General features: G+C 44.9%; 1 protein-coding gene across 2 annotated transcripts in view; it reads right to left on the minus strand.

Moving 5' to 3' along the window:
* Positions 1 to 14,108, minus strand: part of LOC147684075 (dehydrogenase/reductase SDR family member 4-like) — a 138,236-nt gene that overhangs the window by 70,716 nt on the left and 53,412 nt on the right. For both annotated transcript variants that reach the window (XM_086944429.1, XM_086944428.1), the window contains exons 4-5: positions 7,538 to 7,639; positions 6,384 to 6,454 (exon numbers count right to left, since the gene is read on the minus strand). In XM_086944429.1, the coding sequence (XP_086800555.1) occupies positions 6,384 to 6,454; positions 7,538 to 7,639 (173 nt within the window). The remainder of the gene's footprint in view (positions 1 to 6,383; positions 6,455 to 7,537; positions 7,640 to 14,108) is intronic.

Consider the following 14,108-nt stretch of genomic DNA (forward strand, 5'->3'; position numbering starts at 1 on the left):
ACATCACAAAGGGGCCCAACATTTAAAAAAAATAACTTAGTAGGGGAGAGGGGCTACGCGGCCCTCCTTCCTAGGCTGTTATCAGCCCCAGGAATCCCATCCCCGAGTGCCTCTAGGGTGCAATGTGATTGGTCCTAGCCATCCCCACTCCTTCTACAGGAGCCAGCATTGCTCTGACAGACAGGGGGCTGGTGAAAGTAAGCTCCCTGTTTGTCAGAGCAAATTTTTTAATCTGTTGTTCCCCTGCATGCATATTTGCATGCAGGGAAACAGATGAAAACTTTGCCTAGAAAGCGGACTAATGTTTGCTTTTGCAAACAGCTACCTTCCAAGGATGGGCATCTTGGGAGGTAGCAGCAGCCATCCCTGGGGGGTGATTGGTCCCTAGAGCCATAAATAGCTCCACAAAGGTGGCCGCACACCCCCCTGCATTGTAGAAGTCCCAGGGAGGTGGTAGTCCCTTAGGTCGAAGTCTGAGACAAACCCCCTACATTAATTTATGTTAAACCTGAAGAGGTGGCACTCCCTGAGGCTGGGTGGGGGCCATGGGCACCACTATATTTTTTAGGAATGTTTCCAAGGAGGTAGTATCCCCTAAGGCTTTGTTGTTGATGACCAACTTAATTCCAGAATTTATGTCCTTCTCTACATTTTTTACTGGGAAGCCAAGACACAAGATTGGTGAATAGTTCATAGGGTCTGTGACAACTAGGTTAGGCTTCTTTAGAAGGGGAAAAATGGAGGCTGTTTTACACACTTTAGGGAAATAGCTGGTGCTGAACATCATGCTAAGAATGTCCATAACATGAACATGAATTGAAGTGGTTTCAGGTGATATTTGGAGGGCTAGGATCCATGCAGGAGCCAGATCTCATTTTGCTGCATTAACTCTGGACTTGATCCAAAGTTAATAGAGGAAAGGTTGTCAAAATAGTAGAATCGTGCCTGATGAGAAGCCAGAAGAGGGACACAGAGAGAGAAATCAGCTAAGCTACCTGTGGAGGAATAGCCTATAGTTCAGCAAACTCTAAGCCACCTGAAGAGGCACCTCTGAAAGAGGAGCGGGAGGGCTGGTTGTTGGGCAAAAATATGTTACACACTGCTTTAACCTTGTCTTGGAAAAAGGAGGCTAATGAATTACAGAAGGATTGATTGACCACGTTATTTGTAGCTTGGTCAGTTTTTTTATTGTTGCCAACAGCTATTTCAGGGAGCTGTGTGAAGAATCAATTTTAGAAGTGAAATCGAACATTTTCCTTATAAATAATTTCTTTGTATGCTAAGATAGTACGTTTGCAATGGTGGTGGTTATTTGTAAGATTGATATGAGACATGAAATGAAGATATTTCATTAGTAGTCTCCTTTATATGTGGGATTGTTTTGTTATGAGAGATTAGTCTGATATTTGGCATGGAGGCGATAGCATGGCACTATTATGCCTCAAAAGGACGGGGTTCAAGAATGGACTCTGGGGTTTTGCTTTTGACTAATTTTATTAAAACAGCTCAGTAAATCTCTTATCTAAAAGAAGGAAAAACCTTTCAAATTCGAACGTAGTATGTTTGAATTGTGTTATATCATGGGGACCTTCCTCATTATTTTCCTTTTTTTTAATTTAATTGAGAAGAATCCAATGAAGGAGTATATTTTATCTGTTTTGAAGTAATAAATGTGTAGCTGAACAGTACTGACACAGCAAACATTATGGTTTCACAAGGCATGGTTCGAATACAACTTAATCTGCTTTGATGAATTTTGGTTCATTTTAGTGAAAGTGAATTTATTTGTGCTATAAAACATATATGTATTATATTATAACCTTTATGAGTGTGAGATTTTCATAAGAATTGATTGTGGGTTGAAAATTAGCTAAATGTAATAATTAGACAAGAGAATGAATCAGAAACAGTCAGATTAAATTCTGGGATAAGGCCACGTGGCGATTGTTTGGCGAGCAATTTAGAAACGGTATATAAGAAGGGTTTGTTAAACCTTCATTTCACTATGTAGTGGTCACATTAGGACCTTGTTTCTTATAAGTGTGAAGGTAAGAATAATGGAATGTGTTGGTTTACCTGGAGTAGTTATAGTTACATGTAATCCTTGTAAGGATATGCACTAAAGATGTGCCACATTTATTGTTTATCTTTCAGTCTCCTTTAACATGGGGTTAATTGGTTGACTGCTGTACTAGAGGACCATCTGCATGATTTCCTATAAGGTGGGCCAATCGAATTTTAGATGGGTTAAAATTTGGAAATTTGGGATACAATCATTATTTGTATTCATTCACATAGGGAGTGGGGGTGAGGAATTTAATTTACTGCAAGATGAATATTGGGTTAACTGAGTTCTTTGGATATGATTTAACAGGGGATGGGTTATTGAGAAGTTATCTTAGTATATTCAACTTTCATAATCAATTGGCTTCAGTATAGGAGGAATTTGTGCTGTCTGGGTTTAAGTGGAGTAACAGAAAGCTATTGTTTAAACACGGTTTGATACAGAATAAAAAAACATTTGGTGACTATTATTGTCACATGTATTGGTATATATGGAGTTGGGATTTTGAACTAATGACTGACCTGAAGTAGCCATATTGATGAGAAAAGAAAACACCAGATGGGTTGCTTAAGAACATTACCTAAATTAACTGATGAAGTCGGTTTTGGAGAAAGGGTACCACACAAATGTTGATGGGGTCAGGGAGTAGGAGATCTGTATTACAATCCCTTTGGGTAGTTGGGTCTTTATTTAGGTTCCTAATCAATGTCCTTTATGTTGGAATAACATTTTTATTTACAGGCACATCTTTTTTAAAATGACTGCCTAGACTTAAATATATATTTGGCAGCATTGTAGGGATGTTGTGTTGGGAAAATAATTAATAAATTATACATACATGTTTTCTTTTTTGGCCAATATTATGAGATCGAAATTATGCAATTTGACACATTAAAAAATATTTGCTTTTTTTCCAATAAAATCCTTTTTAATTGTACTTTTATATGAATACAAATTAAAGAATTCAAATTTCTGTATTAGGGAATATCTTGTTCTCATTCCATATACATAGCTTGGCGGTGCCATTCAGAATATGACTATTATTCGAGATGTTTAATTCTGTTAATGGAATGGAAATCATGTTCATACAAATCTTTGTACAGTGAATAATATGCTTGCACAGAAGGTTTATAAGTTACTGGGTCATTTTCATATTGAATATGATGTCTTTACTAAGATGATTATGTTCAACTAACATAAAAATAAAATAGTCTTTGGCTTTTGGTAGATTCATTGTATTTTAGAAGTACGTTCTTAACATTTGTTTATTTTCAATTGACAGCCCTAAAGAAGCAAAACACATGTCGGCTGTGCTAATCATTTAGTAGTACTTGGATGAATTATATCATAAAATCACTTGGATCTGAATATTGAATACCCAAATGGAATAAAGTTGCAAAAAGTGGTCTGATCCTTTCTGAAAGAGAATCTTTTCTTTTCCTCAGATCCCATATTCCACACCCTCCCAAACTCCATCCGGACGAGAGCAGCACTCGAAGACAGGAAATGATTACCCTGTTTAATGAATCAAGTCTCCTCAGACAGAGTGACAGAAAAAAGATGTATTTCGACTGTGTAACAGCCTTTTTCAATCTGAAAAGTGCCATTTTTTTGCTGCATTTATGCTTATACATAAACATAAACAAAATAAAATACATTTCACATTGCAGTGATTGCATTTTACAATGCCTTCATACCATTCTGTAGTTATTGTGTGTAAATAACAATGCAGCAGTCATACCATCCATTATATCTTTTCAGACAACTCAGATCTGAATTTAATTCATTAACCACCGCATTTGATGTTTCCCTCCCTAGGTCTTCATTTAGATGACATGTTAAATCCAGGGGTAATCTCTGCTGTTTTAATAATGTTATCACATTCATGGTATTACCATTGGATGTAGGGCTTTTTTCTATCAAATGTGGAACAACTTGTGGTATTAATAACAAACATGTATACATTGCTTTTTATGCAGTTTCTGCTGAGGGTAACATGCAGTCACATTATTACATTATTGTAAATACACAGTATATTAGTAATACATCATAATGTGCCCGACATACATTTCTCTTTTACACAAATATTTTGCTCTAATAAAACCTGATTCATCAGCGATATTACCTTTTTTTTGCTTGCTCTGTGAGAACCTTCATAATACATTTGAATCCTGCAACAAGCTGAAGACCTGGCTTTTCAATTAACCAACCTACCATAGAGGTAGATAGAGCTAGGTACACACACCTTCTTAGCACCAGGCAGTAGTGCGCTTTACAGATATACAATACATTTCCTCTACTGTGGCCCGCGTCCTTCCCGTTCATGGTCCTATTCTTAAAATAAGAGATAATATACAAGCAGAGGGAAGGACATTTACTAATTTGAGGAATTCACAAGCGTTTTACCTGAAAGCATGCCAGACAGCATACTGGAAAAGGTTTGTATTGTCACCTGTACAATTGTATAGTGAACAATTGCACAAAGAGTAATTTTATTGATGTGTGAAAGGCCATGTTTTTTTATTCATGGTATAAATATTTCTCCCTTTGTAAAAAAGCATACCAAACACCACGTCTATTTTCAGAGGTTTCCTTTCATAGCCTAAAAAAGAGGTTTCCTCCTGGTCTTTGCCAGAGTAACTCTTCAAAGTTTTACAGAGTGAGGTTGGATTTGAAGGAGGTTTGGGAAAACCTACAAATGTGTAAGATTGTGGATGTGCACACAATTCCAGGGCATTTGAGCCCTTCAGCCCACATCCCCCTTTCACTCCCTCTTCAAGTGAGTAGCTTTGATTACAGAGAAATATTTGTGTGGGTAAATTCACTTAAAAGGGTGTAACTGGTGTATGTACATTTCAAAACTAGTTAACTTGTAAAAAAAGGCTATTGTGTGTGTAGGATACATTCAAACCTTCAATTAGCTTTCAGAATCAGACCTTCTGCCTCTTCTTCCATTAAACTTTGATTAATACCAGTTTTCTATGTACCCTACTACAATTGATAAACTAAGGTATATTAACATGAAAGATATTGATTGGGAATAGAACAAAGGGAATATATAGTGATCTATATAGCGGCAGGATACATTAGATTGTACATCATGTGAGCCTGCAATCCTTGTATAAATCCTGACAGTGACAAATGAAATGGCATACCGGCAATGCCTCAGCCAAGGTGCAAGGCATTTCAGAAAGCATAATAAAAGCTACAGTTTAAACAGTGAAAAAGAGAACTGTGTTTTCCTTCTAACCAGTTTTTCTGAAATAAACACTTATCAGCAGAAAGAATATATGTGTAGCAACATATATATTGTATAGATTGATGTGTCATTACAGGACAGAAAATATTTGTGCCCGTTTTTACACAATTTTGAATTACACCAATATTGAACTTTGACATAAATTAAAATATTCGAATATCTTTCTGCAACATTTTACTGCATTTCGTCAATTGATTTTTCACTCTACAGATTTCCCTTTCATTCTTCATACTAACACCATACTATTCCTTTTGTGTGAAAGAACAAGACGCCAAGGTTTTAAGAGGCATTAAGGGGTGTGTAATGATGTGACCATATGAAGAATAAAGTCACCTCATAGTTCCATGACCTTAAAAAGGAACTTGGCATGCTGCTATGCTCTTCTAGATGATCATGGAGCTCCTTAGTGATTTGTAATATCCTTATGATGTATGGCAGGGCAAACTGTATGCCATAAATAGTCCTCCAAAATGTGGGGAGGGTAGTGTTCTCTTCAGGAGGGGGTCCAAAAGATTGAGCTTGGATAGGTGCATGCAGAATGGAGAGTGGGTTAAGCTCTTGTTTGCGCAAGGAGGGAGCTCTAAAGGTGGCGTATTGCGCCAGAGATGGATTGCTTTTGGGCTATGGTTACATTGAACTTTACAGTGTTCAGTTACAGAGTCCTTGACGCTTAAACCTTGTTGTCTTTCAGGATAATCAGTAGGATATCCAAGTCAGGATGAGTTGAGGAAATGTGGCATGTGCTCCATAACATTCTACCCATCTTCTAGAACTGATCAGTCAGAAGTAAAATTGACTCTGATCACCTCTGTTTTATGGCAGTACGAAAATACCCCGCCAGTGTGCAACAACATTCTGATACAACATTATCAAATGTGGGACCTATTTAGAGTGTGGATGATAACATTCTCTAACACAAACAAAGTAGATGTCCTCTCTGCTGTGTTATAGTGTATTATGACAAAACAGAGGAAGTCTCATTTGCGATGGAGTATCCCATCTGCCAAACGCTTAATATAAACCACTATTTCTTTATTTACCAGTGCTTGTGAGCCTTACCCAACTTTCTGCATGTGAGGAAGGACTTGCTTCACCAACTGGAACATTGAAATTACATTTGTGTTGAAAATCTGAAATCACAAAGGAAACAATGAAAGTAGGATTGAATGTCTTCTTCAAGAGAATCAGCCTTCCTCAGCTTGACTACCTAGGAAATTACTGCGTACCAATCATTTTTCGAGGGCATTGAGGATGTAGTTATGCTTTTCATCAGGGTTTTTGTTTTTTTACCACAAACAACATACCATTGCTCCAATCATAAAGTACCCCTCTAAATACAGTATAAGGAACCCAGTCATTAGTGGAAAACCATCAGTAACCTAGTTTGTACTGGTAATACAACAGCTTTGGAAGACATCTTTTAAAATTATCAGGAGAATTATGGTATTGTTTGTTTATCTCCTGGCACTTCCACTACATTCCACTACATTTCCTCGTAGTACTGTTCATATGGAACTGAAGAATAAACAGTAACTAGTATACCACACATTTATTCATCTCCATCCCATTACTATCACTTTTTTTAACAAGGGGCATGCTGTAAACCCAAAGTGTTTTTACAACATTTAATCATAAGGAGTTAATCATCAATGGGACACCAATTTTTTAAAGATAAAATTTGGGAAGGACCACTTCAAAATATCAGTTCCAACACTGGACAGCACAACTAATAATGAATCTGGTTAGCAATGAGTATTAGATATATGCTCAGATATGTCAATAGCAAATGAGTCCTTAAGTTGGTCAGAGAAGTAAAGTGATCTCTTCTGCTCACTGTCTACTGGTGATCAAGAGCAGGGCACACAAGAACCTTGATTCCAAAGGGGCAACTGAGGACATCTATTGGCCTACCTGTTCCTGAAATACTTTGTTATTTGAGGTGGTAGAGGATCAAAAGTAAGCACATGGCTGTCATTTCCTGGGAGTGCTGTTGTACCATGTGGGGCTCTCTACAGGCTGTCTTGTTCTTATTGGTACCTGAGGTAATCTGTTGGCCTTTAGGTCTCGGATTGGTTCTGTATTTGAGCTGCTGAAATAGTTGGACGTGTGATTCTCTGCTGATTGCATGGTGGTGAATAGAAGCGACATGGTAATGTATTTATTTAATGGTTTTATAAGGCATTGGTACACTTTGGTGAGTGATGCAGTCTTACCTCAGTCCACTCTTCTTCTGTGGTGTCAAAGATGCTGTTGGCACCGAACCCCACGGCTGCATTGGAGAATAGATAGTCAATTCTCCCATGTTTTTCTAAAGCCTTATTAAAAAAAAAAAAGAAAATTAGAGGACCATGAAGCAATCAACATGGAATTATATGGCATTAGTTAGCATATTTAGGGCTAAAGAAAATGTTTCATAGACAGGAAAAACAGCGGTGTACAACATAGATCCTGGTGGGCAGAAAGCATTCCAACTTTTAAGAATACCTACCTAACATACATTTGCATAACTAAACTTTGAATTGAATTCATTTACATTGTTAGTGATAAGGCCTCCAAAAAATGTTATGATATTGCCTCTCTTTTCAAAGAAACCACTATATCTATCACAATTTCTAACCAAGGACCATTGGGTAAGTCCCTACATACCATTGGAGGAATGTGGGATTCGCAAATTTTATTACTACGCTGCCTCTCTATACATGATCTTTACAGACATTTCAACAGCCAAATCAATACCCGAGGACCAGAACTCTTCTTGAAGATGCTCCTTTAGTTTAACAATCCACTAATGTTCCCCATGGGCAATATAAATCACACTACTCCTTAAACCTTCTGGAACAACTAAACTGGTGCCTCAGAATAAGAGCCCTTCCTTGCTAAAGAGTTCACACTTGACTTCAGAATACGGGTGGAGTTCAAGACAAAGATTTCCCTTCTAGGCCATTATTTCTTCCCAAACTCCAAACACTGATGAAAACTAGAGTCAACACCCTCGTCCTTCTTCCAGTCCTCCTGAGTAATTACACTCTGGGTGATAAGATCTATAGTTTCTTCAATGCATAACTCATCTTCCACTGAACGCTCTTTTACAGCTGAATCTGAAAAGCTGGAGAATAATCTTGGCAACAGTTAGCCGTGTAGTTGACAGACCCAAGTATGTATTCCACATCAAATGAGTATTCTTGAAGCTTGACAGCTCATTTACTAATGCAAACAGATACCAAGTCAAGACCCTTCTTACAAAAAATCTCTCTCGGGGGTTCATTATGTGATCTAATGGTGAATTAAGATTTTCACAGGAAATGCCAAATTTTTATACAGCCCCATTCACACCTATAGCCCCCCTCTCTTTTACAGAATAATTATACTCCGCTCCTCTGAATACTCTAAAAGCTCATGATAATAGACGCTCCTTATTTTTATCTTTCTGCAATAAAATATATTGTGGATACAAAAAGTAGTTATACCAGGCACAACACAAATAAATCAGGTGCTGTAACTACAACTTTGTCAAGACCCTCTAATTCTTGCTTGCACTCATCATTCTATAAATACTCAACACCCTTCTTCATGATGTGCTTCTAACTAGCATGTTGTCAAGAATATTGAAAATGTGTCTAGTATAGAACTCAACCATCCCCAGAAAAGTCAGAACCTCTTCCTTAGGTTGAGGAGTTTCTAGCACTGTGATGGTTTCTACCAGATCACTATTGGTGTTACCCATTGCTTGAGATTGTGTGTCCTAGAGGAAATGTGCTCCTGTCCAAACCTTCATGTATGTATCTTAAGGGTAATACCCTCCTGATTCAGTCTTTCTAACACACATCATGCCCTAACCATTTGCTCATTCCAGTTCTTACCATATATCAGCATATCATACTGGACATATCTCAAGCCATCCAGGGCTCCTACAACACCCTTTAAAGCCCTTTGGAACTTAGAAGCTAATGAAACGAGGCCAAACGTCATTCTTAAAAATGTATCACATCCCAGGGTAATGGCAAATATCATGAGATCTTGGGAACTATCATGCAGTCTAATATGATGGAAAGATGTTACATCAGTGAAGAACTTGGAATCAGGTTTAGTAGTCGACAACATTGACAACATCTCTCTCAAATTCGGTAATGGAAATTAGTCCAAAAGTACTTCTTCTTTATCTTCCAGAGGTCAATACACAGTCTAGTGTCCCTAATATCCTTGCAAGAAACCACTACTGAAGCCAACCACTTGGTGGCCTCCACAGGGACAATTTTATCTTCTCTCATAATCTTTTCAATCAATCAATCAATCAAAGACATTTATAGAGCGCACTACTTACCCGGAGGGTCTCAAGGCGCTGGGGGGGGGGGGGGGGGGTGCTGCTATTGCTCGAACAGCCAGGTCTTGAGCTTCTTCCTGAAGGAGAGGTGGTCTCGGGTCAGGCGCAGGTCGGTCGGGAGGGAGTTCCAGGTCTTGGCGGCCAGGTAGGAGAAGGACCTTCCTCCTGTTGTCGTTCTTCGGATGCGGGGGACGGCGGCGAGGGCATGACTGGCTGATCGGAGGTGGCGTTTGGGAGCGTAGAAGTTGATGCGGTTGTTGAGGTAGCTCGGGCCTTGATCGTGTAGGGCTTTGTGTGTGTGAGTGAGGAGACGGAAGGTGATTCTTTTGTTGACGGGGAGCCAATGCAGGTCTCTCAGATGTCCGGAGATGTGGCTGTTTCATGGGATGTCGATGATGAGTCTGGCTGAGGTGTTCTGGATTCGCTGGAGTCTCTTCTGGAGCTTGGCGGTGGTTCCGGCGTAGAGGGCGTTGCCGTAGTCCAGTCGGCTGGTGACGAGGGCCTGGGTGACCGTCTTCCTGGTCTCGGTGGGGATCCACCTGAAGATCTTCCGTAGCATGCGCAGGATGTTGAAGCACGATGAGGAGACGGCGTTGACTTGTCTGGTCATGGAGAGGGAGGAGTCCAGGATGAAGCCCAGGTTGCGTGCGTGGTCTGTCGGTTTGGGTGCGGTGCCCAGGGCGGGGGGCCACCAGGAGTCATCCCAGGCGGAGGGCGAGTAGCCCAGGATGAGGACTTCCATCTTGTCTGAGTTCAGTTTCAGGCGGCTGGTCGTCATCCACTCGGCTACATCTTTCATCCCTTCGTGAAGGTTGGCTCTGGCGGCGGCGGGGTCGTTGGTCAGGGAGAGGATCAGCTGGGTGTCGTCGGCGTAGGAGATGATGTTGAGGTTGTGTTGGCGTGCGATGGCCGCGAGGGGGCTCATGTAGATGTTGAAGAGGGTGGGGCTCAGCGAGGATCCTTGAGGGACGCCGCAGATGACTTCGGTGGCCTCTGACTTGTACGGTGGTGGACGGTCTCTCTGTGTTCTTCCGTCGAGGAAGGAGATGATCCATTCCAGTGCCTTCTCCTGGATTCCGACGTTGCTGAAGCGCTGCACTAGGGTGCGGTGGCAGACAGTGTTGAATGCCGCGGAGAGGTCTAGGAGGATGAGGGCCGCTGTTTCTCCGTTGTCCATCAGGGCTCGGATGTCATCGGTGGCAGCGATGAGGGTGGTCTCGGTGCTGTGGTTGGCTCGGAAGCCAGACTGTGAGGGGTCGAGGGATCCATTCGTCTCGAGGAAGGCGGCCAGCTGTTTGTTGACGGTCTTCTCGATGACTTTGGCTGGAAACAGGAGGAGCGAGATGGGGCGGTAATTCTTGAGTTCGGTGGGGTCCGCTGTTGGATTCTTTAGTAGAGCACTGAGTTCGGCGTGCTTCCAGCTCTCCGGGAAGGTGGCGGTGTCGAAGGAGGTGTTGATGATGTCCCGCAGGTGGGGTGCGATGACAGCGTCGGCCTTGTTGAAGACGTGGTGAGGGCAGGGGTTTCGGAGATCCGGAGTGGATGGAGTTCATCATGCGGACGGTGTCTTCGGTGCTGATAGGAGTCCAGGCGCGGAGGGTGGTGGTGGGGGGCGTTGCTGCGGTCGTGGCGTGCGTCGGTTGAATCCTGAAGCTGTTGTGTATGTCCGCGATCTTGTTGTGGAAGTAGGAGGCGAGGGAGTTGCAGAGGTCTTGCGATGGGGTGATGTCGTTGTTTCCGGCGTTGGGGTTGGAGAGCTCTTTTACGATGTTGAAGAATTCCTTGCAGTTGTGTGCGTTGTTGTCCAGCCGGTCCTTGTATGCAGTTTTCTTGGTGGCGCGGATCAGTTGGTGGTGCTTCCGGGTGGCAAGCTTGAGGGTGGTCATGTTGTCCGGTGTTGGTTCCCTTCTCCAGACTTTCTCGAGGGCTCGGCAGTTCTTCTTGGAGCTCTTGAGTTCGTCGGTGAACCATGGGGCTTTCTTGCTGCCGGGTCTGCTGGGCGGGGTCCTCAGTGGGGCGAGTTCGTCCGTGCAGTTGCTGATCCACTTCGTGAGGTTGTCGGCGGCCTGGCTGGGGTTCGCTGAGCTGGCGGGAGGGTGCTGGCTCAGGGAAGCGGCGAGCTGGTCGGCTGTGATATTGTTCCAGTTTCTTCGGGCAACCTGTTGCTGGTGGTGTTGGATCGTCGTTCTTCTGAAGGTGAAGTGGACGCAGCTGTGGTCCATCCAGTGTAGTCCTGTAGCGTGGCTGAAGGCGATGTCTTTGCTGGATGAGAAGACGGCGTCGAGTGTGTGTCCGGCGAGGTGGGTGGGGGTGGACACCAGCTGCTTGAGTCCGAGGTTGGCGAGGTTGTCGAGCAGGGTGATGGTGTTGCGGTCGCTGTTGTTCTCCAGGTGGAAGTTGAGGTCTCCCAGGAGGATGTAGTCAGCGGAGGGGAGGGCATGCGGGCTGACGAAGTCGGCGATGTCCTCGCTGAATTGTGTGCGTGGTCCCGGGGGTCGGTAGATCAGGGTGCCTCTGAGGGTGGTCTTCGGGTTGGTGTGGATCTGGAAGTGTAGGTGTTCGGCGGTGGTCAGGGTGTCGTCGGTGTTGGTCGTGATGCGGATGGTGTCCCTGTGGATGATGGCGATGCCTCCTCCCATCTGGTTGGCGGTGCGGTCCCTCCGGGTGATCTTGTAGCCCCCTGGGATGGCGATGGCGATGTCGGGCGCTGAGGAGTCGTTCATCCAGGTTTCAGTGAGGAAGGCAACGTCAGGAACTGTGGTGTCGAGGAGGTTCCAGAGTTCGATGGCGTGTCTGTGGACGGAGCGGGTGTTGAGCAGGATGCACTTGAGGTGGTTGCTGCTGGTGTTCGGCTTGGCGGGTGCTGGTGCGAGGCAGGTCTGGATGTAGGTGAACTTGCAGGCGTGGCAGCTGAAGGGTCCGTGGGTGCGTCTCGGGGTGGCTCGGTAGCATCCCGGGATTCGGCCAGTGTTGAGCGAGTGGAGGGTGGCGGCGGTGTACGTCCGGCGGACGGGCTGGGGTCCTCGGGGGCCAGGGGTCCTGGCACTGGGCGCGGTTCAGGCGTGGACGGGCGCAGACGGGCTTACCTTTGGCGCGCCTTCGGCGCACAATCGGTGCTCCCGCTGCGCGCGTCCGCTGTGCGGTCGCTCCGGGGGCGTCATAAGAAGGGAGCCGGTAGGGAGGGTCTGCGGGGAGGCGGGAGCGGGCCGACCAATCGGCTGGCGGGGGCGGGGCCGCGGGCTGGCAGCAGCGGGAAAAAAAAGTCGGGCTTGGTGGGCGGCCCTGCGGCGGCTGGGCCAGCGGCGGAAAAACAGAAGGCAGAGGCAAGGAGGGCGGCCCTGCGGCGGCTGGGGCAGCGGCGGGAAAACAGAAGGCAGAGGCAAGGAGGGCGGCCCTGCGGCGGCTGGGGCAGCGGCGGGAAAATAACGAAAGAGGAGGCTTGGAGAGCGGCCCTGCGGCGGCTGGGGCAGCGGCACAGAGAACAGGTATGCAGCGGGCAGCAGGAAGGCAGAGGGGGCGACCAGGCCAGAGGCACAGTGGTCGCTCCCTTGGAAGGGTCTGGGTCCCCTTAAGAAGGGAGCCGGTAGGGAGGGTCTGCGGGGAGGCGGGAGCGGGCCGACCAATCGGCTGGCGGGGGGGCGGGGGCGCGGGCTGGCAGTGGCGGGAAAAAGAAGTCGGGCTTGGTGGGCGGCCCTGCGGCGGCTGGGGCAGAGGCGGGAAAACAGAAGGCAGAGGCAAGGAGGGCGGCCCTGCGGCGGCTGGGGCAGCGGCGGGAAAACAGAAGGCAGAGGCAAGGAGGGCGGCCCTGCGGCGGCTGGGGCAGCGGTGGGAAAAAAACAAAAGCGGAGGCTTGGAGAGCGGCCCTGCGGCGGCTGGGGCAGCGGCACAGAGAACAGGTATGCAGCGGGCAGCAGGAAGGCAGAGGGGGCGACCAGGCCAGAGGCGCAGTGGTCGCCCCAGCCGATTAGTATGTTTCCCCCTTTTGAAACTACAGGGGACAGATTCTTTTTAGCTTACTTTTATGAGAATTACTCTTAAGAAAACCTAGATTCCCTCTAAACTTAAAAAATCCTCACATCACTCATTGATCTCGACATACATACTTGGTCATCAGCATTGGGGTCTAAGAGTTCTGCCTTCCTAATTGTAGACTTAGATAATGCTGTCAGGTAAATGTCCTCCAATCTCAAAGAGTGCTATAATGTACCCCAGCAGTTTATTAACTTGGTCACCATAACCACGGTGTCTGGTATCCATTCTTAGAATGACATAGCCTTCTGCCCACCCAATTTAGATGGGTTGGCATGTAGCCTTTTTTTTACTGTCTATCACTGTCAAGCAAACCCTTGCAGTGAGGAACAGTAAGAAAACAAGTTACTTACCTGTAACTGTGGTTCCCCAGTATTGGTAACTTTCATAGATTCCCATGCTTTTGTATCATTCTCCGTCGTCGGAATGGGAGT

The sequence above is a fragment of the Lissotriton vulgaris genome, chromosome 11, assembly GCF_964263255.1.
Source record: "Lissotriton vulgaris chromosome 11, aLisVul1.2, whole genome shotgun sequence".
Lineage (NCBI taxonomy): Eukaryota > Metazoa > Chordata > Amphibia > Caudata > Salamandridae > Lissotriton > Lissotriton vulgaris.